The following is a 25,042-nucleotide window of genomic DNA, read 5'->3' on the forward strand; positions in this document are numbered from 1 at the left end:
AGAGGACGGGACGGGGGAAAGAGGACGGGACGGGGGAAAGAGGACGGGACGGGGGAAAGAGGACGGGACGGGGGAAAGAGGACGGGACGGGGGAAAGAGGACGGGACGGGGGAAAGAGGACGGGACGGGGGAAAGAGGACGGGACGGGGGAAAGAGGACGGGACGGGGGAAAGAGGACGGGACGGGGGAAAGAGGACGGGACGGGGGAAAGAGGACGGGACGGGGGAAAGAGGACGGGACGGGGGAAAGAGGACGGGACGGGGGAAAGAGGACGGGACGGGGGAAAGAGGACGGGACGGGGGAAAGAGGACGGGACGGGGGAAAGAGGACGGGACGGGGGAAAGAGGACGGGACGGGACGGGGGAAAGAGGACGGGATGGGACGGGGGAAAGAGGACGGGATGGGACGGGGGAAAGAGGACGGGACGGGGGAAAGAGGACGGGACGGGGGAAAGAGGACGGGACGGGGGAAAGAGGACGGGACGGGGGAAAGAGGACGGGACGGGGGAAAGAGGACGGGACGGGACGGGGGAAAGAGGACGGGACGGGGGAAAGAGGACGGGACGGGGGAAAGAGGACGGGACGGGGGAAAGAGGACGGGACGGGACGGGGGAAAGAGGACGGGACGGGACGGGGGAAAGAGGACGGGACGGGACGGGGGAAAGAGGACGGGACGGGGGAAAGAGGACGGGACGGGGGAAAGAGGACGGGACGGGGGAAAGAGGACGGGACGGGGGAAAGAGGACGGGACGGGGGAAAGAGGACGGGACGGGGGAAAGAGGACGGGACGGGGGAAAGAGGACGGGACGGGGGAAAGAGGACGGGACGGGACGGGGGAAAGAGGACGGGACGGGACGGGGGAAAGAGGACGGGACGGGGGAAAGAGGACGGGACGGGGGAAAGAGGACGGGACGGGGGAAAGAGGACGGGACGGGGGAAAGAGGACGGGACGGGGGAAAGAGGACGGGACGGGGGAAAGAGGACGGGACGGGGGAAAGAGGACGGGACGGGGGAAAGAGGACGGGACGGGGGAAAGAGGACGGGACGGGGGAAAGAGGACGGGACGGGGGAAAGAGGACGGGACGGGGGAAAGAGGACGGGACGGGGGAAAGAGGACGGGACGGGGGAAAGAGGACGGGACGGGGGAAAGAGGACGGGACGGGGGAAAGAGGACGGGACGGGGGAAAGAGGACGGGACGGGGGAAAGAGGACGGGACGGGGGAAAGAGGACGGGACGGGACGGGGGAAAGAGGACGGGACGGGACGGGGGAAAGAGGACGGGACGGGACGGGGGAAAGAGGACGGGACGGGACGGGGGAAAGAGGACGGGACGGGGGAAAGAGGACGGGACGGGGGAAAGAGGACGGGACGGGGGAAAGAGGACGGGACGGGGGAAAGAGGACGGGACGGGGGAAAGAGGACGGGACGGGGGAAAGAGGACGGGACGGGGGAAAGAGGACGGGACGGGGGAAAGAGGACGGGACGGGGGAAAGAGGACGGGACGGGGGAAAGAGGACGGGACGGGGGAAAGAGGACGGGACGGGGGAAAGAGGACGGGACGGGACGGGGGAAAGAGGACGGGACGGGGGAAAGAGGACGGGACGGGGGAAAGAGGACGGGACGGGGGAAAGAGGACGGGACGGGGGAAAGAGGACGGGACGGGGGAAAGAGGACGGGACGGGGGAAAGAGGACGGGACGGGGGAAAGAGGACGGGACGGGGGAAAGAGGACGGGACGGGGGAAAGAGGACGGGACGGGGGAAAGAGGACGGGACGGGGGAAAGAGGACGGGACGGGGGAAAGAGGACGGGACGGGGGAAAGAGGACGGGACGGGGGAAAGAGGACGGGACGGGGGAAAGAGGACGGGACGGGGGAAAGAGGACGGGACGGGGGAAAGAGGACGGGACGGGACGGGGGAAAGAGGACGGGACGGGACGGGGGAAGAGGACGGGACAGGATGGGGGAAGAGGACGGGATGGGGGAAGAGGACGGGATGGGGGAAGAGGACGGGATGGGGGAAGAGGACGGGACAAGTGACGGCTCATGTCCAAGGAGGGGGGAAAGGAGGGGGGGGGTCACAGCACAGCTCCAGGGGGCAGAGGTCATAGTTCAAAACTTCAGAAGTGAGTTTGGGTCACATTCCCTGGTTTCACCATGGAGGCCTCATCCTCCGGCTCCTCACATTTCACCAGCTCGTTGTTGTAGGTCTGCAGCGCGGCTCCTTGCTGGGTCATGGCTCCTCAACTCCTAACAACGACTCGTCCCCTCCAACAGCACAGCTCCACGTGGCCTCGCCCCTTTACCTGTCACCAGCCTATAAGAAGCGAAGAGGCGCATCATGCGACTGCTTACTCTAAACCGGAAAATGTGCAGTGACGTCATGCGGTGCAGGCCGGCGTTTCTCGCTGCCATGGAGATGGCGGGCAGCCCGGCTCTGCTGCGTCATCAGCAGCAGCCGAGCGCGAATCTGCAGTGTGCGACGCCCGGCCGCTCGGTGACAGGCGGCAGAGCGCGGAAAAAGACCATGTCACAGTCTAACCTGGAGGACTTGTCCGCCGCCTGGAACACCCTGAGCATCGGCCTGGTGCCCGCATCCGCCCTCGGCCTGGTCAGTGACACAATCGTAATCCACGTACTTCATACTGCTGAGATTTGTAGTGCTGTTAATAAACATTCATTCATTTCATACCTAGAGCCCAAAATAAAGCTCACAACCCGTCATTGTACAGAACACAAATTCTCCAGAGCTGCACTCAATATTCTGATGTATGTACACAGTGACTGCTCCAGCAGAATAGTGAGTGCAGCTCTGGAGTATAATACAGGATGTAACTCAGGATCAGTGCAGGATAAGTAATGTAATGTATGTACACAGTGACTGCACCAGCAGAGTAGGGAGTGCAGCTCTGGAGTATAATACAGGATGTAACTCAGGATCAGTACAGGATCAGTAATGTAATGTATGTACACAGTGACTGCACCAGCAGAATAGGGAGTGCAGCTCTGGAGTATAATACAGGATGTAACTCAGGATCAGTACAGGATAAGTAATGTAATGTATGTACACAGTGACTGCACCAGCAGAATAGTGAGTGCAGCTCTGGAGTATAATACAGGATGTAACTCAGGAACAGTACAGGATAAGTAATGTAATGTATGTACACAGTGACTGCACCAGCAGAATAGTGAGTGCAGCTCTGGAGTATAATACAGGATGTAACTCAGGATCAGTACAGGATAAGTAATGTATGTACACAGTGACTGCACCAGCAGAATAGTGAGTGCAGCTCTGGAGTATAATACAGGGTGTAACTCAGGAACAGTACAGGATAAGTAATGTAATGTATGTACACAGTGACTGCACCAGCAGAGTAGTAAGTGCAGCTCTGGGGTATAATACAGGATGTAACTCAGGATCAGTACAGGATAAGTAATGTATGTACACAGTGACTGCACCAGCAGAATAGTGAGTGCAGCTCTGGAGTATAATACAGGGTGTAACTCAGGAACAGTACAGGATAAGTAATGTAGTGTACACTGCTCAAAAAAATAAAGGGAACACTCAAATAACACATCCTAGATCTGAATGAATGAAATATTCTCATTGAATACTTTGTTCTGTACAAAGTTGAATGTGCTGACAACAAAATCACACAAAAATCATCAATGGAAATCACATTTATTAACCAATGGAGGCCTGGATTTGGAGTCACTCCCAAAATTAAAGTGGAAAAACACACTACAGGCTGATCCAACTTTGATGTAATGTCCTTAAAACAAGTCAAAATGAGGCTCAGTATTGTGTGTGGCCTCCACGTGCCTGTATGACCTCCCTACAATGCCTGGGCATGCTCCTGATGAGGTTGCGGATGGTCTCCTGTGGGATCTCCTCCCAGACCTGGACTAAAGCATCCGTCAACTCCTGGACAGTCTGTGGTGCAACGAGACAGTTGGTGGATGGAGCGAGAGATGATGTCCCAGATGTGCTCAATCGGATTCAGGTCTGGGGAACGGGCGGCCAGTCCATAGCTTCAACGCCTTCATCTTGCAGGAACTGCTGACACACTCCAGCCACATGAGGTCTGGCATTGTCCTGCATTAGGAGGATCCCAGGGCCAACCGCACCAGCATATGGTCTGACAAGGGGTCTGAGGATCTCATCTCGGTACCTAATGGCAGTCAGGCTACCTCTGGCGAGCACATGGAGGGCTGTGTGGCCCTCCAAAGAAATGCCACCCCACACATTTACTGACCCACTGCCAAACCGGTCATGCTGAAGGATGTTGCAGGCAGCAGATCGCTCTCCATGGCGTCTCCAGACTCTGTCACGTCTGTCACATGTGCTCAGTGTGAACCTGCTTTCATCTGTGAAGAGCACAGGGCGCCAGTGGCAACTTTGCCAATCCTGGTGTTCTATGGCAAATGCCAAGCGTCCTGCACGGTGTTGGGCTGTGAGCACAACCCCCATCTGTGGACGTCGGGCCCTCATGGAGTCGGTTTCTTACCATTTGTGCAGACACATGCACATTTGTGGCCTGCTGGAGGTCATTTTGCAGGGCTCTGGCAGTGCTCCTCCTGTTCCTCCTTGCACAAAGGCAAAGGTAGCAGTCCTGCTGCTGGTTTGTTGCCCTCCTATGGCCCCCTCCACGACTCCTGGTGTACTGGCCTGTCTCCTGGTAGCGCCTCCAGCCTCTGGACACTAAGCTGACAGACACAGCAAACCTTCTTGCCACAGCTCGCATTGATGTGCCATCCTGGATGAGCTGCACTACCTGAGCAACTTCTGTGGGTTGTAGAGTCCGTCTCATGCTACCACGAGTGTGAAAGCACAACCAACATTCAAAAGTTACAAAAACATCAGCCAGAAAGCATTGATACTGAGATGTGGTCTGTGGTCCCCACCTGCAGAACCACTCCTTTATTGAGGGTGTCTTGATAATTGCCAATAATTTCCATCTATTGTCTATTCCATTTGCACAACAGCATGTGAAATTGATTGTCAGTCAGTGTTGCTTCCTAAGTGGACAGTTTGATTTCATAGAAGTTTGATGTACTTGGAGTTATATTCTGTTGTTTAAGTGTTCCCTTTACTTTTTTGAGCAGTGTATATACACACTGACTGCACCAGCAGAATAGTGAGTGCAGCTCTGGAGTATAATACTGGATGTAACTCAGGATCAGTAATGTAATATATGTACACAGTGACTGCACCAGCAGAATAGTGAGTGCAGCTCTTGAGTATAATACAGGATGTAACTCAGGATCAGCACAGGATCAGTAATGTAATGTATGTACACAGTGACTGCACCAGCAGAATAGTGAGTGCAGCTCTGGAGTATAATACAGGATGTAACTCAGGATCAGTACAGGATAAGTAATGTAATATATGTACACAGTGACTGCACCAGCGGAATAGTGAGTGCAGCTCTGGAGTATAATACAGGATCTAACTAAGGATCAGTAATGTAATATATGTACACAGTGACTGCACCAGCAGAATAGTGAGTGCAGCTCTGGAGTATAATACAGGATGTAACTCGGGATCAGTAATGTATATACACAGTGAGTATACAGGATGTCAGTCAGTATCAGTAATCTGGTTTCATTATTCACTATAGCTTTTATAGTCCCTTCATCTGTAATATATAAACCTTGCTGGGTCTTCTCATACAGGCTGCCCCCAGATCCGGTCTTGTTGAGTCTTATCGGGAAGATGACCTGAAAGCGGCTTTGGAGGTTCTTCTGGAGTACGATCTGCAGTCTGTCCTGGAAGATTGGTTCACAGAGGTGCTGCAGATGGATTTACAGAGGAACATTGCCCCCGAGTTCTGGAATGGGATGAACCAGCAGGAGAACTCTGCGGAGGAGCAGCAGTGCACTGCCCTCTTACTGGACACCTTCCGCCTCCTCATTACCCGGCTAGACCCTTATTTAAAAAGTCTGAACATTTTGGGTAAATGGGCGGATATGGCCCTGCTGCCCGGATCAGACTCTCAGACTTTACGGGAGAAAGTCTTCACTATGATTAAAGCCATCCTCTTCTTCTCCACCTCCAAGACCTTCCAGAATATGATCCAGCATTTCTACAGCCGCACCTTCAAGATCTACATGAGGCAGAAGAAGAGGGCGTCCGACAGCGTGAGCGACTGCGACAGCTGCATGGACGAGAACGAGCGGGAGAGGAGCTCTGAGGACAGAGCAGAGGAGGAGGGGGACGAGTGTGCCGGCTGTGAATGCAGCAAAGATCAGTGCTGGTGCCAATCCGCCATGGAGCAGTTTCAGGAGCTCAATGGGATTTTGTAAGCAGCATCCATTTAGGGCTATGGGAAAGCAATTGTAAGGGCTGGAATTGGAGGCCATGTCATCCAGCATCCCCAGATGGCAATGCCTGCGATCCCTGCACTCTCCTCGCTGGATATATCCTGCATGGAGCGGCTCAGGAGTTGGCCCTACTGCACACAGGGCTGATGCCGGCTGTGCAATCACTGTGATCCAGACACTCATAGCGGCTGTTAAGGGTCAAGGGGACAAATACATTTAGGGCAATGTTAACAGAATGAAAAAGTTTTAAAAAGATGAAAAAAAAAGTCTAAGGTCGTACATGACTGTTTATGGATCTTTCAGAAGCAGCTCAGTGATCAGTGTGCAGACATAACCCCACCCCAGATAATGGTGTAGGTGGGATCCAGACTGACACCAATTTATCTGATCTGCAGCCACAAGTTGAATCTGCTGGAGAGAATCTGCTCCGAGCCGGTGACCACTCTCCTGCACAAAATGATTGAGCTGAGGATGGAGAAGAGATGTCGGGGGGATTACGAGAGGTCCTTCCTGAATGAGTTTCAGGAGGTAAGAAGTGCCCCCCTTATAGGTTCTATAGCCCCCCTATAGTGAAGAGATGGAGAGCCCAGGGTCCATATTGCATGTGCTGATTTCTTAAAGGAGCACTCTGGGTAAACTGATATCTCTTGTTATATGCGCCTAGGACCTGCACCTGCCAGTACAGTGTGTAATTTTTACCTGGAGTGTTCTTTTAAGGGGGTTACCTTAATAATTCTCGGTTTTGTTTCGGTAGTGGATCGAGAAGGTGATTGGCTGGCTGAGCAAAGTCTTCCTGCAGGACGGCCCATCGTCCAATCCGGAGTCCAGCAGCACCCTGAAGCGATGGCGCTGCCACGTCCAGCGTTTTTTTTATCGTCTCTATGCCAACATGCGCATCGATGAACTGTTCTGCATCATCAGAGGTGACTGGAGGGGGGAGGAATGAAGGATTAAAATCATGGCTGCTTCCAGATTTAGTTCCACACCTGTCCCTGGGTTATGGCAGGTACTGCAACTCTATTGAAGTGAATTGGACTGAGTTGCAATTCCACACACAACCTGTGCACAGATGTGGCGCCGTTTCAGGAGACGCAGCCAAGTTTTTTTTTCTCATCCTGTGTCCAGATTTCCCTGAGTCAAAGCCGGCCATCGAGGATTTAAAGTTCTGCCTGGAACGGACCAATCAGAGGCAGCAGCTGCTGTCGTGTCTGAAGACAGCTCTGGAGACCAGACTGCTGCACCCAGGTAAGAACCGCAACTCCCGCAGTATTTGTAATGGGGATCGCTTATACAATACACTGCACTTCTGTAGTATTCCCGCTCCTAATGATCTGTGAAGGCTTTAATTAACCCCTCGTTGGACATCTCTCGCACAGGAGTAAATACGTCAGACATCATCACTCTCTACATCTCTGCCATCAAGGCTCTGCGGGAGCTGGACCCATCCATGGTGATTCTGGAGGTGGCCTGTGAGCCCATCAGGAAATATCTAAGGTAAGATCCGGGCCCTATTGCTGAATCCTGAAAGTCCACAGAAAATATAACATGGGTGTGGAACCCGCCAAGTTCTTACTAACATTACTTGGACATCATGTAATGCCTTATTATCCCCTGGGGTGGCGCTGTATGGTGGATGTTGAACACTGCTATAGGTTACATCTGATCACCAGGGGGCTAGCTGTTGGTGGATCCTGCTAGTAAGAAATATTATAAAATGACATGTTGCCCCCAGGACCCGGGAGGACACCGTGCGGCAGATTGTTGCTGGTCTGACTGGTGACGCTGAGGGAGATTTGGCCAACGAGCTGTCAAAAGCCGACCCGGTGGTTCTAGAGAACGGGCAGGAGAGTGACGATGATGTGTCCGAGCCGGAGGACTGGACTCCTGACCCTGTGGATGCGGACCCGGGTGTGTATGAGAGCCTCCATTGCTTGCTGCCCCAACCATTATCCTTTGTCAAGGATTTGACCCTACATTCGGGATTATCCTTTAACCCCTTCCCAATGTCAGGGTGCGGGTGTATAGGGCGAGCTCAGGAGCGAAGTCCTCAGTTATGAGTCTTGTAAAAACGGGAGAAAACGAAAGCGCAAAAATGAAAAATTGCCGCAGCAGGAAGGGGTTAAGGGAGTCCTCTGATAGTATTACACCTAATGCAGGGGGCGAGCGTGCCGGGGATTGTTGTTTGAGTCCTGTACCGTGCTCTGTCCTCTTCTAGCCATGCACTAGGCATAACTCTGCATACATGGAGTGTCCCTTTAAGGTTTGAAGTCCTTCTACTCCTGTACTTCCAGGGAAAAGCGGCTCCAAGCGTCGCTCCTCGGACATCATCAGCCTCCTGGTCAGTATTTATGGCAGCAAGGAGCTGTTCATTAATGAGTACAGGACCCTGCTTGCTGACAGACTCCTGCACCAGTTCAGCTACAGTTCTGAGAGGTAAGATGGTGAGGAAAGCAGTGGCTTTAGTACCAGTGTCATGCACTACAGGTCCCAGGATGGCCATTCCTGCAGCTGCGGTTTCAGTACAATCTCCTGATTTTAGGGATTTGCTATAAGAGGAGTTTTCCCATGCATTTGTCAGTGGTGCACGCAGTCTCTCTTTCCGATTTCTTCTAGGGAGATCCGCAATGTGGAGCTGTTGAAGCTGCGGTTCGGCGAGGCTCAGATGCATTACTGCGAGGTCATGCTGAAGGTACCCCGCCATTACCAGCGACCATTCATGTGATTTCACAAGGGACCATATAACTAGAAAACCTCCACCTCACAGGACATGGCAGATTCTCGAAGGATCAATTCTAACATCCGGGATGAAGAGGAAAAGCTCCCAGAGGAAGAGAAGCCACCATTTAACCTCGTGTCCGTCATACTGTCCAGCGAGTTCTGGCCGGCGCTGAAGGAAGAGAAGCTGGAATTACCGGAACAGATCAAAGAAACCATGGATATGTACACAAGAAGATATGAGAAGCTCAAGGTGCAGGGCTGCCTGATTAATAATTCAGACGTTGAATTAATTTATTTTAAATGATTGTAGTACCACATTTAGCCCCCGGGTGTCAGTGTTCTGCTGGGTGCAGATTGCACGCGGAGAATTGGAAGGTGAACAGTGCCACCTGCAGGCTGAAAGTGTAACTGAAAATGAAAAGTGAAATGTTTTTGCTGTATGTAGTTTGATGTTTTTTTATTAGCTCTTTCACTCCAGGGGTGATATTTCATTTTGTGTTTTTTGTTTTTTTTTCTTCCAAGAACCATATCATTTTTATTCTCCACTAACAGCCATCAAAACTTGATTTAATATGCAGGACAAATCATAGTTTTGAATGACACTATTCATAGAATCATAGAATGGTAGAGTTGGAAGGGACCTCCTGGGTCATCTGGTCCAACCCCCTGCTCAAAGCAGGATTCACTAGATCATCTCAGACAGATGTCTGTCCAGCCTCTGTTTGAAGACGTCCATTGAAGGGGAACTCACCACCTCTCGTGGCAGCCTGTTCCACTCATTAATCACCCTAACTGTCAAAAAGTTTTTTCTAATATCTAATCTGTGTCTCCTCCCATTTAGTTTCATCCCATTGCTTCAAGTCTTTCCTTGTGCAAATGAGAATAAAGATGATCCTTCTACAATGTGACAGCCCTTGACATATTTGTAGACAGCTATTAAGTCTCCTCTCAGTCTTCTTTTTTGCAAGCTAAACATTCCTAAATCCTGCAACCGTTCCTCATAGGACATGGTTTGCAGACCAGTCACCATTCTGGTCGCTCTTCTCTGAACTTGCTCCAGTTTGTCTATGTCTTTTTTAAAATGTGGTGCCCAAAACTGTACACAGTATTCCAGATGAGGTCTGACCAAAGAGGAGTAAAGACCGATAATGACTTCACGTGATCTAGACTGTATGCTTCTGTTAATACATCCCAGAATTGTATTTGCCTTTTTTGCTGCTGCATCACACTGTTGACTCATGTTCAGTCTATGATCTATTAGTATACCTAAGTCTTTTTCACATGTACTGTTGCTTAGCTCTATTCCTCCCATTCTGTATATGTTTTTATCATTTTTATTGCCCAGATGTAGTACTTTGCATTTTTCCCTGTTAAAAACCATTCTGTTGGTTGCTGCCCACTGCTCCAGTTTATTTAGGTCTTTTTGAATCCTCTCTCTCTCTTCTCTAGTATTAGCTATCCCTCCTAGCTTTGTGTCATCAGCAAATTTAATCAGTTTACCCTCAATTCCTTCATCTAAATCATTGATAAAGATGTTGAACAATACAGGTCCCAGGACGGAGCCCTGTGGTACCCCACTTGAGACAGTCATCCAGCTGGATGTGAAGCCATTTACAACCACCCTTTGAGTCCGATCACTAAGCCAGTTATGAATCCACCTAACAGTTGCCTGGTCCATTGCATACTTGGTCATTTTTTCAATAAGGATGGTGTGAGATACTTTGTCAAATGCTTTGCTGAAGTCAAGATATACTATATCTACAGCATTTCCCTGATCCACCCAGTCAGTGATTCTGTCATAGAAGGAAATTAATTCATATTACCATACAATGTACTCGAGTGGGAAAAACTTTTTTTTTTAGTAGCTAAAGTTTGAGAACTTTGTAAAAATAGTAAAATAAAAACAAAGCAAAAAAAAAAATTAATTTTGGATTTGTTTCCATTTTCTCAAATGCATGTCCACATCCTTGGAGTCGTGTCAGGGTCTATCTTTGGTGTAATTAGTGAGTTTTTACTGATAGTATTTGGGGTACATGTAATGAAGTGATCGCTTTTTGTTGTAATTTTTGAGGAAGTTGTGGCAGTGTAAATAATTTTATATTTTTAGCAGAATTTTGCAGATGCAATACTGAAAAATTATTTTGTTTTTCTTTTTTCTAATTTTAAAGGAGCCAATGGGCTGAATCTAATTTTTTTTTATATTTTCACCATTTTTAAAAACTTTTTTTCTTACTTTACACTTTATTTTTTAGTCCCCATTTTTACTTCTATTTAGTGCATATCGCTGTATTACATACTAGCACCCTCCGGGTGTGAAGTGAGCTCAGCGCACTCCATACATTGCACCCAACATAGGATGGGCTATTACGTCCTTTGTTGGGGAAGGGGCTTAAAGGGATTTCCAGCATATAAAGTTCCAGCATTGTGTAAGGCCTCATTCACACGTCAGTATTTGTATGCCAAAACCAGGAGTGTAACTTACAGAGAAAAACTATAATTGAAAGATGGACACCTGTTCTGTGTTTTGGAGATACCCCTGGTTTTGGCATATTAATACTGACGTGTGAATGAGATCTCTGCTTGCTGGTAATGAATGGGAACCCTTTTTTGTCTACATGCAGAAAATGAATGCACATCGGAGGCTTTGTATGAACCCCAGTCCCTTTAGTGAGGGATTATCTAGCCTGGAAACTGGAATGGCTCCAGGGTTTAACCTTTAAATTTTAATAAGAATACCCTCGTTCACTGACAGTAAGCACAGGTATTAATTTCATTCTGCTCTTCCCAGGCTATGCGGACGCTGAACTGGAAGCATCACCTCGGGTTGGTGAGCTTGGATTTGGAACTGGCGGACCGCACCCTGTCCTTCTCCGTGTCTCCGGTACATGCAGCCATCATCCTAAACTTCCAGAATAAAAGTAAGCAGCACCGGACCCAGGTATAGGTTATCATTCACCATCTAGATAGATGGCTGCTGTCTTTATGTGGCACCGCTTAGCCTATAGATTACACCTGCCTGATCATGCTTTCTCCAGGGCAAGAGGTGATTGCAGGACCGTACAGACCGATCGTCCCAGGAGTCAACTAATTAAATGATCTGATTAGAAACTACTACTTTCGGCATGCTGGGAGTTTGGGTTTTGTAATCCCATATAGGCTTAATAGTTGAGAACCATTTCCTTCCATAGGTACCTGGACCTTAGAAGAACTGAGCGAGGTGCTGAAAGTCCCGGTTACCTCTCTCCGGAGGAAGATGACCCTCTGGCTTCAGCAAGGTGTCCTCCGAGAGGATCCGCCCGGGACCTTCACGGTCATAGAGGAGGAGCAGAAGGATCAGGCTGAGAAGGTGGTCCTGATAGACAGTGACGAGGAAGGGGATTCTGCTATGGCTTCTCAAGCAGATCAGAAGGAAGAGGAACTTCAGGTGGGTGCCTAGATAGAAGTCATTAAATTTGGCACTGCTTCTCCTAGTCCCCTAATGGGGCAAAAGGGCTTCATATGAATGGGGTCTATTTATACAGGCCTAAATCAATAAGGCTTCCACTATAGCTCCTGCAGGAAACGAGTGTAACTGGGAGCTGTAATAGCAGCCGTGTCTTACGGCTCAGAGGTAGGGAAGCCGGTATTGCACAGATTTGCCATTCAGGACTCTAGGAAAGCTGGGTGACAATCATTTTTGCACACTTTGATTGCAGTCATATTGGTTGTCACCCAACTCTTCCAGAATCAGGTAACAGGAGATGTAAATGGCTGCTCTTCTGATTCTCCCCTGCAGCTCTTCTGGACCTACATCCAGGCGATGCTGACCAACCTAGAGAGCCTGCCCCTGGAGCGGATCCATAGCATGCTGAAGATGTTTGTGATGACCGGTCCGGTGGTGACTGAGATCGATATCCAGGAACTGCAGGGATTTCTGCAGAAAAAGGTCAGCGATCAGCAGTTGGTGTATTCTGGAGGGGTGTACAGGCTGCCCAAGAACTCCAGCTAATAATGACTACCCTCTCCAAGACTGATGGGATCCCAGCGTCCATCCCCACCTGTAGTGTCTGCGGGATCGATGCTGCATTATGGCGTCTGCTCCACATTTACTTCCTAGCGCTCCAACCTGGATGACGTCTCTCAGTAATGACTGCTCCATACGATGGATATATTTAAGATAATAAACTCTTTTGTTACCGTGGATAATGGTTCTTCATGGGAGAGTGACCCCAGATCTCATATACAGGGGTGTAATGCAGGGAGTGACCATCAGGTGGCGCACAAGTCATTTCCCGCACTACAGGCTGCACTGCTCACATCATGGCTCTCTATAGGGTCCGTCCATGGGGAATATTACAGTGAGCGTTTCCCATAATTACCAGGCCGGTTGCACTAGTAACATATTTGCTGTGGGCGTCCGCCTTGTTCTGATGCAGTAATAAGTCCCCTGCCCGCCCTTATACATCCTGAATCGGCACCTCAGATATAGTGGCAGAAGCTGTAGAGTAAAGGGAGCCCAGTCTTATGGGAATACAGGCTGTAATTCATCTCCTCTACTTGTCAGTGAATGGGGGCGCTCTCCTGTCCTGATCTGACATAGGAGCGAGGCTTGTTACAAGGTGTCAGGATTCTCTCCTGTTGCTTTGCCTTGTGAGCAATGTTTCTGTTCATGTCAGGAAGCAGAGATTGTGATTTTGGTGGTAGTTTTGCACATTGTGACACCAGCTGGATCCCTGTATGTCTGGGGTTGTCGTCCATCCAGACGGTGACACAAGGGAGCATTGTGCGGACAATACACGGACTGTGTCCATGAGTGAATCGTTTACCCATTCATCTCCGTACTATTGTTCTGCCTGTCACTTGGAAATGCTGGTGGTTGTAGTCTGGGAATGCCACAGCTACTGGTGTGGGACTGGTTACTGTTACCCCATGACCTTCATTTCCATAGACCCCCTGATACGTCCTAATATTCCAGTGCAGACCATCTGCAACAGTTGTGAAACTACAACTCCCAGCATATGGCTGACTGGGCTTGCTGTGAGTTATAGTTTCACAATAACTGGGTTATGTCATGATTCTATTAGAACAGAGGTTAGTAACCCAGCAGTGCTAAGACTCCGGGCGTGCTGCCGGCATGCTGGGGGTTGTAGTCTCACAGGTTGCTGACACATATTCTGGAATGATGGGATGACCCCGGTGCTGCGCTACCCACACAATGCTGGTTAATGCTGGTCCTGTCAGCATGAGCCTGTCCGTGTCACTGGTGCCCATCAGTGGCGGCTCGAGCATGAGAGAAGATGAAGGGGTCTGTGCAGACCACGCTTAATCATTGCACAATGTGTTTTTCCTCCCCATTATCGAGTTCTCTATTTGCTGCCAGTGACAGGTAACATTCTTGTCTTTTTCCTTCAGAGCCCTAATACTTCTCACAGCAGAGGCTTTGTTACAGTTGCATCCAGTCTAGACTATTCCGTGCACTTTAGATACACATTCCCTGGGTCGATACAATGCAGCGTACCCTCAGCAGTGGAGAAAGATCTTTATACAGAGGTTAGCTATTTAGTGCACATATTTCTAGGCAAGAAAACGGGTTACTGTGGCTGCGGGGCAGAGTCTATTCCTGGCACAGAGGTATTTACCGCACCTGACAATCCTGAGACAGACGACGCGCGCCGCACTCGATCATCTGATCTCAGTGATGCTGTCATCCTACTCTGCAATTAAATGTGTGCCCCCCATGTCGTACGAATGCAGTCAGGACAGCATCAAATCTGCATATGAGGATGTTAATGGGACAGAACGTGCTGCTCTGCTCATCCTGAGCCCCTTGGTGCATGACATGGACGGTCTCCCCATCGCACTGCACTTCCGGGTGAGGCTAAAAGTCGCCTCTGCCCCCTCAAAATATATTTAAGGCTGTGTGCCCACGATGCGTTTTGTAAGCGTTTCCGCTGCGGCAAAAACGCTTAAAAAACGCATGGTAGAAGGCCTGCCATGTCCCCCAATGATAATCCGCATGTGCTGTGCACATGCTGCGGAAATTTCCGCTGCGGATTATCATTGCGGAAAAAAACGCAGCACTACAAATTATTTTGCGGAAGCGCGGCGTTTTTGCCGCCATTGACTTGCATTAGAACGCATGAATTACGCATCACTGTATATGTAGATGCACATTCCACGTGTTCCAATGTGCGGACGGTACCCGGGTCTGGAGGACAGGAGTCTCTCCTCCGGACCTGGGTACCATAGAACCTGTAAAAAAAAAGAATAAAATAAAAAATAAATGTTTTATACTTACCTTCTGATGGCCCCCGGTGCGCTCGTCCTCTCATGCCGGCAGCTCGCGGTGGACTGAAGGACCTGTGCTGACGTCATAGTCCTGTGACGGCAGGTCCTTCAGTGTACCGCGATCTGTCGGCAGCCAAGACGGAAGGAAGCAAGAATGCGGGGGCCATCGGAGGGTAAGTATAGATTTATTTTTATTTTTTGACATTCTTTCGGGTCACACTATATAAATCCATGCTGGTTGCATGGATTTATATAGTATGACCAAGTTGACAAGCACTTTCCAAGTGATGCTAATATCGCCTGGAAAGCGCTTGTCAACCCGCATGCGGAAATGCAAGTGAAGAACGCTTCACATCCGCATGTCCCTGGCAGGAAAAAATGCATGTACAATCCGCATGTACAATCCGCATGTACAATCCGCATGCGTTTTTTTCTGCCAGGGAGATGCAGAAACGCTCAGGAACAATCCGGAGCATTTCTGCATGGTGGGCACATAGTCTAACTCCTCGCACAACAGAGGCACTAATCCCATTCTGATGTATATGACTTTACACCACAAGCTCCTTACAGCCGCTCACTGGGACAATGAGATTTTTCTGATATTCCCCCCAGCTCCGCCCTACGACCTCTTCACCGGCCCTTTCTATAGGTGATAGAAACCTGAAAGCCCGGGAACGCATAATACGACCCCGAAAAATGTGACCTCATAGGCCGAGGTCACCTAATGAGGACATAGTTTCATTCATTTATATACGTTATATTTTTTTTATTGTACTTTTTATTCTTTTAGTCATTTTGATCTATCTTTAAGGCACGGCTTTTTTATTTATTTATTTTTTTTAGCCCATTTAAGATTTGTTATATGTGTGTGTTTGTATATATTTACATATAGGCATGTATATTTTCAAATATTTTTTTCTTTATTCTATCACTTTCCCTCTGGTTTTGTCGTTTATAACACAGGTGATGATCACCCAATATATCTATTTTCTAGTGTACTTTTAAGAATTTTATTTGTTTTTATTCTACACAACATTAAACTTATTTTTTGTCTTTTTTATTACTACTTATTTTTTTTTCCCTTTTTATTAGAAGAATTGTATTTTTTTATTTCACCTTCCGCACTGTTTTGTCGTCTTTGACACGGAGCGATGATCGTTGCCTAGTGCCCACCTGCCCAGTGATCGGACCATAAAACGATGGCTTGTTGGGATCGCGTCTTAAATGCTTATTGGTCGGCATCACATTCTTGCTTAGAGATAGGGATGTTATTATTATGCTTCTCTTATGTAGCGCCATCATATTCCGCATCGCTTTACACAGACATCATCATCGCTGTCCCCATTACAATCTACATTCCCTATCAGTATATCTTTGGAGTGTTGAACAATCCGGAGGAAACTCGCACAAACTCCTTGCAGATGTTGTCCTTGGTGGGATTTAAACCCAGGACCTCAGTGCTGCAAAGGACCAGTGCTAACCACTGAGCCACCATACAGTGTTAACCACTGAGCCACCGTGCTGCCAGCAATGTAAAGTTAATATAAAAAAGGCCAAAAGCATAAAAGAGAAACGCAGACAAACAAAAAAAAATTGTGTTGGCTGCTGTGTAAAAGACGCCCACTCATATGTTTATATGAAACGAGAAAAAGCGAGATGAACTGGCGTGAACAATAATGTTTTATTAAGTATCACATGTATTGCTAAAGTAAGAATAATAAATGTAGCAGAGACAACAAAGTGCAAGGTGCCAGCAGCATACAGGGGAGCAAAGACGGTCCGTCATAAGATAATACAATATGGTGATAAGCATAAGGTGGTAGCTGTGAGTAACACAATCCTATCCATCGGCGAAACGCGCGTCGAGGCATTTCCCTCCCATCACCCCGTCTCACAGGGTTCCCCACTGACGATGCCTGTCCTCTGGTAAGCCTGTGTGTGTCTTTTGTTGCTGTTTAACTTTATATTAGGCCTGCTTACAATTACTTGGCCATGTGACTGTTTAACATGCTGTTACTTGTGGTACTCACAGCTGCCACCTTATTGTATTATCTTATGACGGACCGTCTTTGCTCCCCTGTATGCTGCTTGCACCTTGCACAATACATGTTATGTGATACTATTAATAAAACCTTATTCTCAGCCATGTAAAGTGTATGGCAGGAGGAGGTTCATGTATTAGAACCTCCCTGAGGATGACTTGTTCACTTAAACGAGTGACGATGGGCTCCCTAAATCAATGATTGACGCTTGATTTAGTAGTCTTCATCACAAAAAAAAAATCTTTATTGGGAGAGGAGCAGAATTATTAAAAAAATGGTCTTATTTTTACATGTTTAATGTTTTTTGACTTTTTATTTTTTTTGTATATTATTATTTTTTTACTATGTACAGTGGGTTTAAATAATAATCTCCCCAAAAAAAAGGATGACGTAGCCCCGAATCCTGCAGATGTCGTACAGGGAAGATCTTACTGTCATTGTAAATATATACATATTTAGGATTTATTTATTTTTTAATGTTTTTGGATTTTATTTTATTTTTATGTATGGTGGGTTGAAAAAAAAAAAAAAGTAATGTAGCCACAAAACCCACAGAGTCGTGGCACAGGGGAGAATCTTACTATTATTAATAAATATAAACATATTTAGGTTTTTAATTTTTTATTTCTATGGTTTTGGAATTTTTTTTTTTTATTTATTCAACGATGTATAAAGGGTTTAAATAAAAATCTGTCCAAAAGAGTAATCTAGCCCCTGATCCTGCAGGTGTCGTACAGGGATAGTGTCATTATAAATGTAGACACTTAAATATATAATCTGTATGGTAATTAAAAAAAATATTAATAATAATAATGTGACCCCTAATCCGCCTGATGTGAAAAATTGTAATGATTTACATTGTTAGGAGTGTATATATTTTTTTATTTTTTATTTATTGTTCAACAAAATATTTTTTTAAATAGTGTTGGAATCTGAATGAGTGTTGTAAGAATTACGGTATAAAGTGACCCCCAGTCCTCCAAAGTGACAGGAGGCTTTTAGCCTCCGATATAGTTTTAGTACTGATTTATTTTTTTGGCAATTTTGTGCCCGAAACTCTTAATTAAACAGTGTTTTTGTTCCACAAGTGCAGGCATTTATGGTAGGACACCTAAGCATAGTGAGAGGCAGAGAGATAGCGGTTTTCCAGATGAATGGGCCTGGCGGTGTCACAGGTGTCCGTAGCAGAGGCCATCGCTTAAAGTGGCTTCCTTAATTATAATGCAAATCACGGTAATTGGCGTTCGGAGCGCACGCTGTTTGCTATAGTGACAGGCAGGACGGCCGAGCATCTGGAGAGAGTTGGTGATGGATTTCCAGCTGTGACAGAAAATCACACTTTTTTTTTTTTTTTCCGAAATAGTAACTTAGTTTCCAGGAGACAGAGGCCCTCCCTCCCGCTCCATCGCCCCTTTCACTCCTCCGTCTTACGCACGGCACAGTCCATACGCGCTCTTTGTGAAGAGTGTACAAAGGCTCGTCATCCTTGATGGTTTTTGTATATGAAATGTTTTTTTGGGGGGAAGGGGTCATTTTAGTGAATTCTCATTCTCCTCTACATCCCCAAGGGGCTAAATAATTTGTATATGTGGATTCTGACCTGAGCAGTATACAAATGACATCGTCGTCTCTGCAGCGCCTTCTGTAGGCCTTTGATGGAAATGACTCAAAAAGAAAGAATGCTCCCCTAGATGTTTGATCACTTTGGGCCAATATGGCCATTCTCAGCAGTAGGCGCCTGGCAGTTAATATGGGATATGCCATGATTGTCTCTGGGACCCTCATTATTTGGCGATCAGGGGCCCTTCACCCTTATCTCACCAGGCACAGACTGAATAGAGAGGTGGTGTTTGCACGATCGGTGTATAATTGGTCCATGCACATATGGCAGCACACAGTATTCTGCTCTTTTGCTGCCTAGAATAATACATGCAATGTAAGGACCGCTCGGGCAGCCATCCACAATACAGAGACGGACCCTTCTAGAATTGGTGGTCACGGCTGACCCATTATTCCTTACGGTCATCTTAACCCCATCTAATTCCTATAGACTCTCCCAATAAATGTTTAACAGCGCCACTCCTGAGCACAGGCTGTGTCTCATACTGCAACTCATCCCCATTCAGTTGAATCGGCATGAACCGCAGTACCACTCCCAGCCTCTACAAATGGCGCTGTTTCCATCCTCCACAATGCATTTGATGTCCATCACCTGTAGCTTGCCCCATAACAGCTGGGGAGCTACAGGTCGCTCGGACTGCCCCCTGCTGACCTCATTTTCAAAGCCGGGACCTTTGCTGCCATTATGTACAGGAGATGAGGGCTGAACAAACTTGGAGAATGATGAGCGTCTCCTCAGGGGGTCCCCATCCCAACTTCAGAAGCACCAACACTGTGATTGATGTCTGGGGGGGGGGGAGTCAGTAAAGCCATTAATTTTCATGTGGGTTTAATTGACTATGAACAATAGCATGGGGGGCTCCTGTGTATCATTACTCCCCCCCTGGCTTCTGCAGGAAAAGAAGGGGGGAGAAAGTAAAAGTTGAAAGAGCTTGGAGAGATTAGGAGGGAGATTTACAAATGAGCTGCAGTGAGCTCTTCTTATGTGACTCTGCGCCCTGTGATTTGTTTATCCAGAGAAGCCTCGGGGCTAAGAAAGTGCTTCATGTCAGTATACAGGACCCTGAGGAGCAGCTCACACTCTATATGTATTTAAGCCTAAGTTCACATCTTACCGAAATGGGCTACTTGCCCTTTAAATGTCAGTTGCTTCTTAGCATTCCGCCACAAACTGACACTTTTCAAACAATAGCTGAAGACGGTGTCAGTGTATGATCTGCTGCTGAGGAGCAACTGCCGCATTGTTACATGGCAGCCGGTGCATGCTGCTAGGTCTCATCACACAAAGTAGATCAGACAGGCGCTGACGTCTCGTCCTCAGGATCTCTGCTTGCAGTCAGTGACTGTCAGGTCTTCGGAGTTCTCTGCCTCCCTCCCGTCCGTCTCCCTGAGCTGCTCTTTTCAACCTTCACTAATGAGCCATTTTGAACGTGCTTATAAGAAGATGGAGACGTGTCAAAGATTTCACCTATAATTGTGGAGCTGCTACTGGGTCAGGGCTGTGTGCCAGCGACCTGCTGAGAGAACAGTGCCCCCATCCACGTGTGCACAGTGCCCTACATATACCCGTCCAGCTGTGGTGCCATCCATCCTCTATGCGGCCCGTCATGTTCTCCCCCCACGTCTGTATTGACCTTGTGCACTGGGCACAGTCATGAGGACAGAAAAGGGTCTTCCCAAACTGTTCCCACAAAGCTGAAGCTACAATTGTCCACAATGTCTTGTGCTGAGCCCTGATAACAGCCCATAGCCCTATTCTCCTCCACCATCTGTACAATGCAGTTGGGGGAACATTCTCCTGGCATTCACCAAACCCAGACTCCTCCATCAGACGCCATATAGAGAAGTGAGATCCATCACTGCACAGAACACGTCTCCTCCCGAGTCCAGTGGTGGCAGCTTTACACCACTCCATCTAATGCTCGGCATTGTGCTTGGTGATGTACGGCTGCATGAAGCTGCTCGGCCACGAAGCTCCGGGCGTGTGACAGCTCTGGATATTACATACCGGGGGCAACAGGGCTGAGTGACAGACTTGAATTGGGTGTAGTGCGTCCCAGGGATTTCCCCCATACAGCGCACGATCTCTTCTTCAGATGTAATAATGGGGTAATGATGACACATTTATTCCTTTCATAAAACCTTCAATGAATTCTTCAAATAGACATCAAAGTTTCTTTGATAGATTCTGACTCCCATCCTCCATCACTCTTCCCTCCTCTCCATGAGAAGTTCTCCACTGACAAAAAGACCTCATTAGTGGTTTCCATTTCTCCCTCCTCCCCACTAATCCTATTAAGACTCTGCTATTCATTGGCCTTTTCCTGCGGTGACCTTACAGCTGGGACAGATAGACACCGGCGACCTCAGGACATTGTCTTAATAAGACCACAAGAGTCGACGAAACGGCCCATCAGCATCTCATTACAGGATCACAGGCCCATCCCTGGCCCTCACCCCCCATATATTGGTACCACAGCAATGACCACCCAAAATCTGCACAACAGCCATAGCTGTGCCCATAACGGGCAGTAGTGACATACGCCCATATTAGATCCTGCCACAGAGGTTGTCACCCAGCTTTCCCAGACCCCTGTGTGTCTAAGTATATAATGATATGGAAACTGGGGGCTATCCTGTGTGATACTGTCTGCTGAGCCGTGTATCTAATCTTATCCTATGTGATACTGTCTGCTGAGCTGTGTATCTAATCCTATCCTGTGTGATACTGTCTGCTGAGTCGTGTATCTAATCCTATCCTATGTGATACTGTCTGCTGAGCCATGTATCTAATCCTATCCTGTGTGATACTGTCTGCTGAGCCGTGTATCTAATCCTATCCTGTGTGATACTGTCTGCTGAGCTGTGTATCTAATCCTATCCTGTGTGATACTGTCTGCTGAGCAGTGTATCTAATCCTATCCTGTGTGATCCTGTCTGCTGGGCTGTGTATCTAATCCTATCCTGTGTGATACTGTCTGCTGAGCCGTGTATCTAATCTTATCCTATGTGATACTGTCTGCTGAGCTGTGTATCTAATCCTATCCTGTGTGATACTGTCTGCTGAGCCGTGTATCTAATCCTATTCTGTGTGATACTTTCTGCTGAGCCGTGTATCTAATCTTATCCTGTGAGATACTGTCTGCTGAGCCGTGTATCTAATCCTATCCTGTGTGATACTGTCTACTGAGCTGTGTATCTAATCCTATCCTGTGTAATACCGTCTGCTGAGCTGTGTATCTAATCCTCTCCTGTGTGATACTGTCTGCTGAGCTGTGTATCTAATCCTATCCTGTGTGATACTGTCTGCTGAGCTGTATATCTAATCCTATCCTGTGTGATACTGTCTGCTGAGCCGTGTATCTAATCCTATCCTCTGTGATACTGTGTGCTGGGCTGTGTATCTAATCCTATCCTGTGTGATACTGTCTGCTGAGCCGTGTATCTAATCCTATTCTGTGTGATACTTTCTGCTGAGCCGTGTATCTAATCTTATCCTGTGAGATACTGTCTGCTGAGCCGTGTATCTAATCCTATCCTGTGTGATACTGTCTACTGAGCTGTGTATCTAATCCTATCCTGTGTTATACTGTCTGCTGAGCTGTATATCTAATCCTATCCTGTGTGATACTGTCTGCTGAGCCGTGTATCTAATCCTATCCTCTGTGATACTGTGTGCTGGGCTGTGTATCTAATCCTATCCTGTGTGATACTGTCTGCTGAGCCGTGTATCTAATCCTATCCTCTGTGATACTGTCTGCTGAGCTGTGTATCTAATCCTATCCTGTGTGATACTGTCTGCTGAGCTGTGTATCTAATCCTATTCTGTGTGATACTTTCTGCTGAGCCGTGTATCTAATCTTATCCTGTGAGATACTGTCTGCTGAGCCGTGTATCTAATCTTATCCTGTGAGATACTGTCTGCTGAGCTGTGTATCTAATCCTATCCTGTGTGATACTGTCTACTGAGCTGTGTATCTAATCCTATCCTGTGTAATACCGTCTGCTGAGCTGTGTATCTAATCCTCTCCTGTGTGATACTGTCTGCTGAGCTGTGTATCTAATCCTATCCTGTGTGATACTGTCTGCTGAGCTGTGTATCTAATCCTATCCTCTGTGATACTGTGTGCTGGGCTGTGTATCTAATCCTATCCTGTGTGATACTGTCTGCTGAGCTGTGTATCTAATCCTATCCTGTGTGATACTGTTTGCTGAGCTGTGTATCTAATCCTATCCTGTGTGATACTGTTTGCTGAGCTGTGTATCTAAGCCTATAATGTGATACAGTCTGTGATTGTCCTGGGTGGGTAACAGGTGGGCTGTGGACACTTCAGGGGTCTCTCATTGTGAAATGAAGCCATTTTTTGTATTGTGTGGCACAGCAGGCTGCCGCCACTTATAATAACTCTCATGTGAAAAGGCGGCTGATAAGGGGCAGTCAACCCAGGGGCAGAGCCCACGCAGGAGGACATCCCCGAAACTAAATCCCATTATTGGCATTACTATTATTTTCCATGAGTGAGACTTATGGTTACAGAATTGAAAAACTATGGACTGTCCCTTTAAGAGATAATGTTATAACATGGGCAGGGATCCAGTAGATCCAGAGGCTTTGCTCAACGTGGCTGTTATGGGGCACTATGGTCACTGGTATGGGGCACTATGGTCACTGGTATGGGGGCACTTTGGTCACTGTGATCACAATGTGACAATCCACAACCCGCTTCCATTCAGGAGACATTACGAAGTGTCGTCCGGGACCATCTATCTCACAGATACAATACGCACAAAGGGGTCTTTCTCTACCTCCACCCCCCAACTCATCACTTTCCCTCCATTTTGAGTGATAAAGGGGCTGTCACAGCGGAGAAGATATATGAGCCCTTTAAACTGTCCTGGCACTAATGGTTTTGTCACTGGTGTCAGCAAACATCCAGGGATGTGAGAAAATTCACAATATGGCTGCACAATAGTGAGCAGGAGACCCTGGCTGCCATTATTAACCCCAAACTTCACGTTTATTCTTTACAAAGATGATCAAATGCTATAAAGACTGGACTGGGAGGAGAGAGCGACTACAAGGAGGAATGTCAGGGGGCAATGCTGTGTGATGGGCACGGCCATATAACTAATGACTTCTGCAAGTTCAGCTCACAATTCCCCTTTCACTCTGTTATGTAACCAGGGGATGAATCTTTTTGTTTGAAACGCTATCTATCCGTCCTATGCTTCAGTTCGTCCTTCCTTCCTTCCTTCCTTTCTTCTTTCTTTCCATCGTTTCATCTATCTTTCCCTCACTTTCGTCCTTCCTTCCTTCTTTCCATACATTTTCCTTCTTTCCTTTCTCTCTACTTTCTTTCTGTCCTTTCATCTTTCCTTCCTTCTTTCCTTCCTCTCGTCCTTCCCTCCCTCCTTCCTTCTTTCCTTTCCTCATCTCTTCCTTTCATCCAGCATTTCTTCCATTCTTATTTCCTGCCATCTTTCTCTCCATTCTTTCATCTTTCCTACTCTTCCTTCCATGCTTCCCTGCTTCCTTCCTCCCACAGGATTTTCTTTCCTCTGTGTCTCCGTCCGTCCATCATCCTTTCAGTACTTAGTGTACTTTGCCTATTGGCCACTAGATGTCCCCTCATTACCCTGCTATGAGCTCTATATACTGGGGCAGGATACATTATGGACTTATCACCCATCTTTCCCAGATGTAGAAATATCAGAAACTGAAAATAAAACTCTAGTAATTTGACTGAAATACTTAAATGGTTTTAATCTTCCATGAATGTAATTTTGGGGGATTTCTGGATGATTTAGCTTCTTTGTGTGAATCATGAGAGAACAACCTCCAGACACTCCAAGATCATTCCTGTCCTTGCCAACTTACTAAGAGGGCGTTGAGCGTTCAGGCATGTCAGGAACTCCACGGGGGCAGCCATAGGCCGAGCACAGGAGTGAAGCCTCATAATCTGCACCTTGGCCAAAGGACTCAACCATGATGATCTTAATGTTTAGTGCGACTTTCAACATTAAAGCTGAACGCCATCAGCAAATGCTGCATAAAATATTACCATGCTGACACTG

General features: G+C 47.6%; 2 protein-coding genes across 3 annotated transcripts in view; one reads left to right on the plus strand and one right to left on the minus strand.

The window, feature by feature from the left end:
- Positions 1-2,388, minus strand: part of SSNA1 (SS nuclear autoantigen 1) — a 48,744-nt gene extending 46,356 nt beyond the window's left edge. Inside the window, exon 1 of one of the 2 annotated variants that reach the window (XM_073640529.1) lies at positions 2,182-2,388. In XM_073640529.1, the coding sequence (XP_073496630.1) occupies positions 2,182-2,233 (52 nt within the window). In that variant the 5' untranslated portion in view covers positions 2,234-2,388. The remainder of the gene's footprint in view (positions 1-2,181) is intronic. The other variant, XM_073640528.1, reaches the window with a different exon arrangement.
- On the plus strand, positions 2,334-16,371 carry ANAPC2 (anaphase promoting complex subunit 2). Its single transcript, XM_073640523.1, has 13 exons — positions 2,334-2,607; positions 5,673-6,298; positions 6,716-6,848; positions 7,075-7,243; positions 7,446-7,565; positions 7,697-7,814; positions 8,053-8,228; positions 8,612-8,753; positions 8,934-9,009; positions 9,085-9,288; positions 11,827-11,956; positions 12,227-12,462; positions 12,814-16,371. Exons 1-13 carry the CDS (start codon positions 2,338-2,340, stop codon positions 13,024-13,026), a joined length of 2,613 nt encoding a protein of 870 aa, XP_073496624.1. The 5' UTR covers positions 2,334-2,337; the 3' UTR covers positions 13,027-16,371.
- The last annotated feature ends 8,671 nt before the right edge of the window (positions 16,372-25,042 follow it).

This window comes from Phyllobates terribilis, unplaced genomic scaffold (genome assembly GCF_046119375.1).
Source record: "Phyllobates terribilis strain yellow unplaced genomic scaffold, ASM4611937v1 Scaffold_7__3_contigs__length_470593459, whole genome shotgun sequence".
Lineage (NCBI taxonomy): Eukaryota > Metazoa > Chordata > Amphibia > Anura > Dendrobatidae > Phyllobates > Phyllobates terribilis.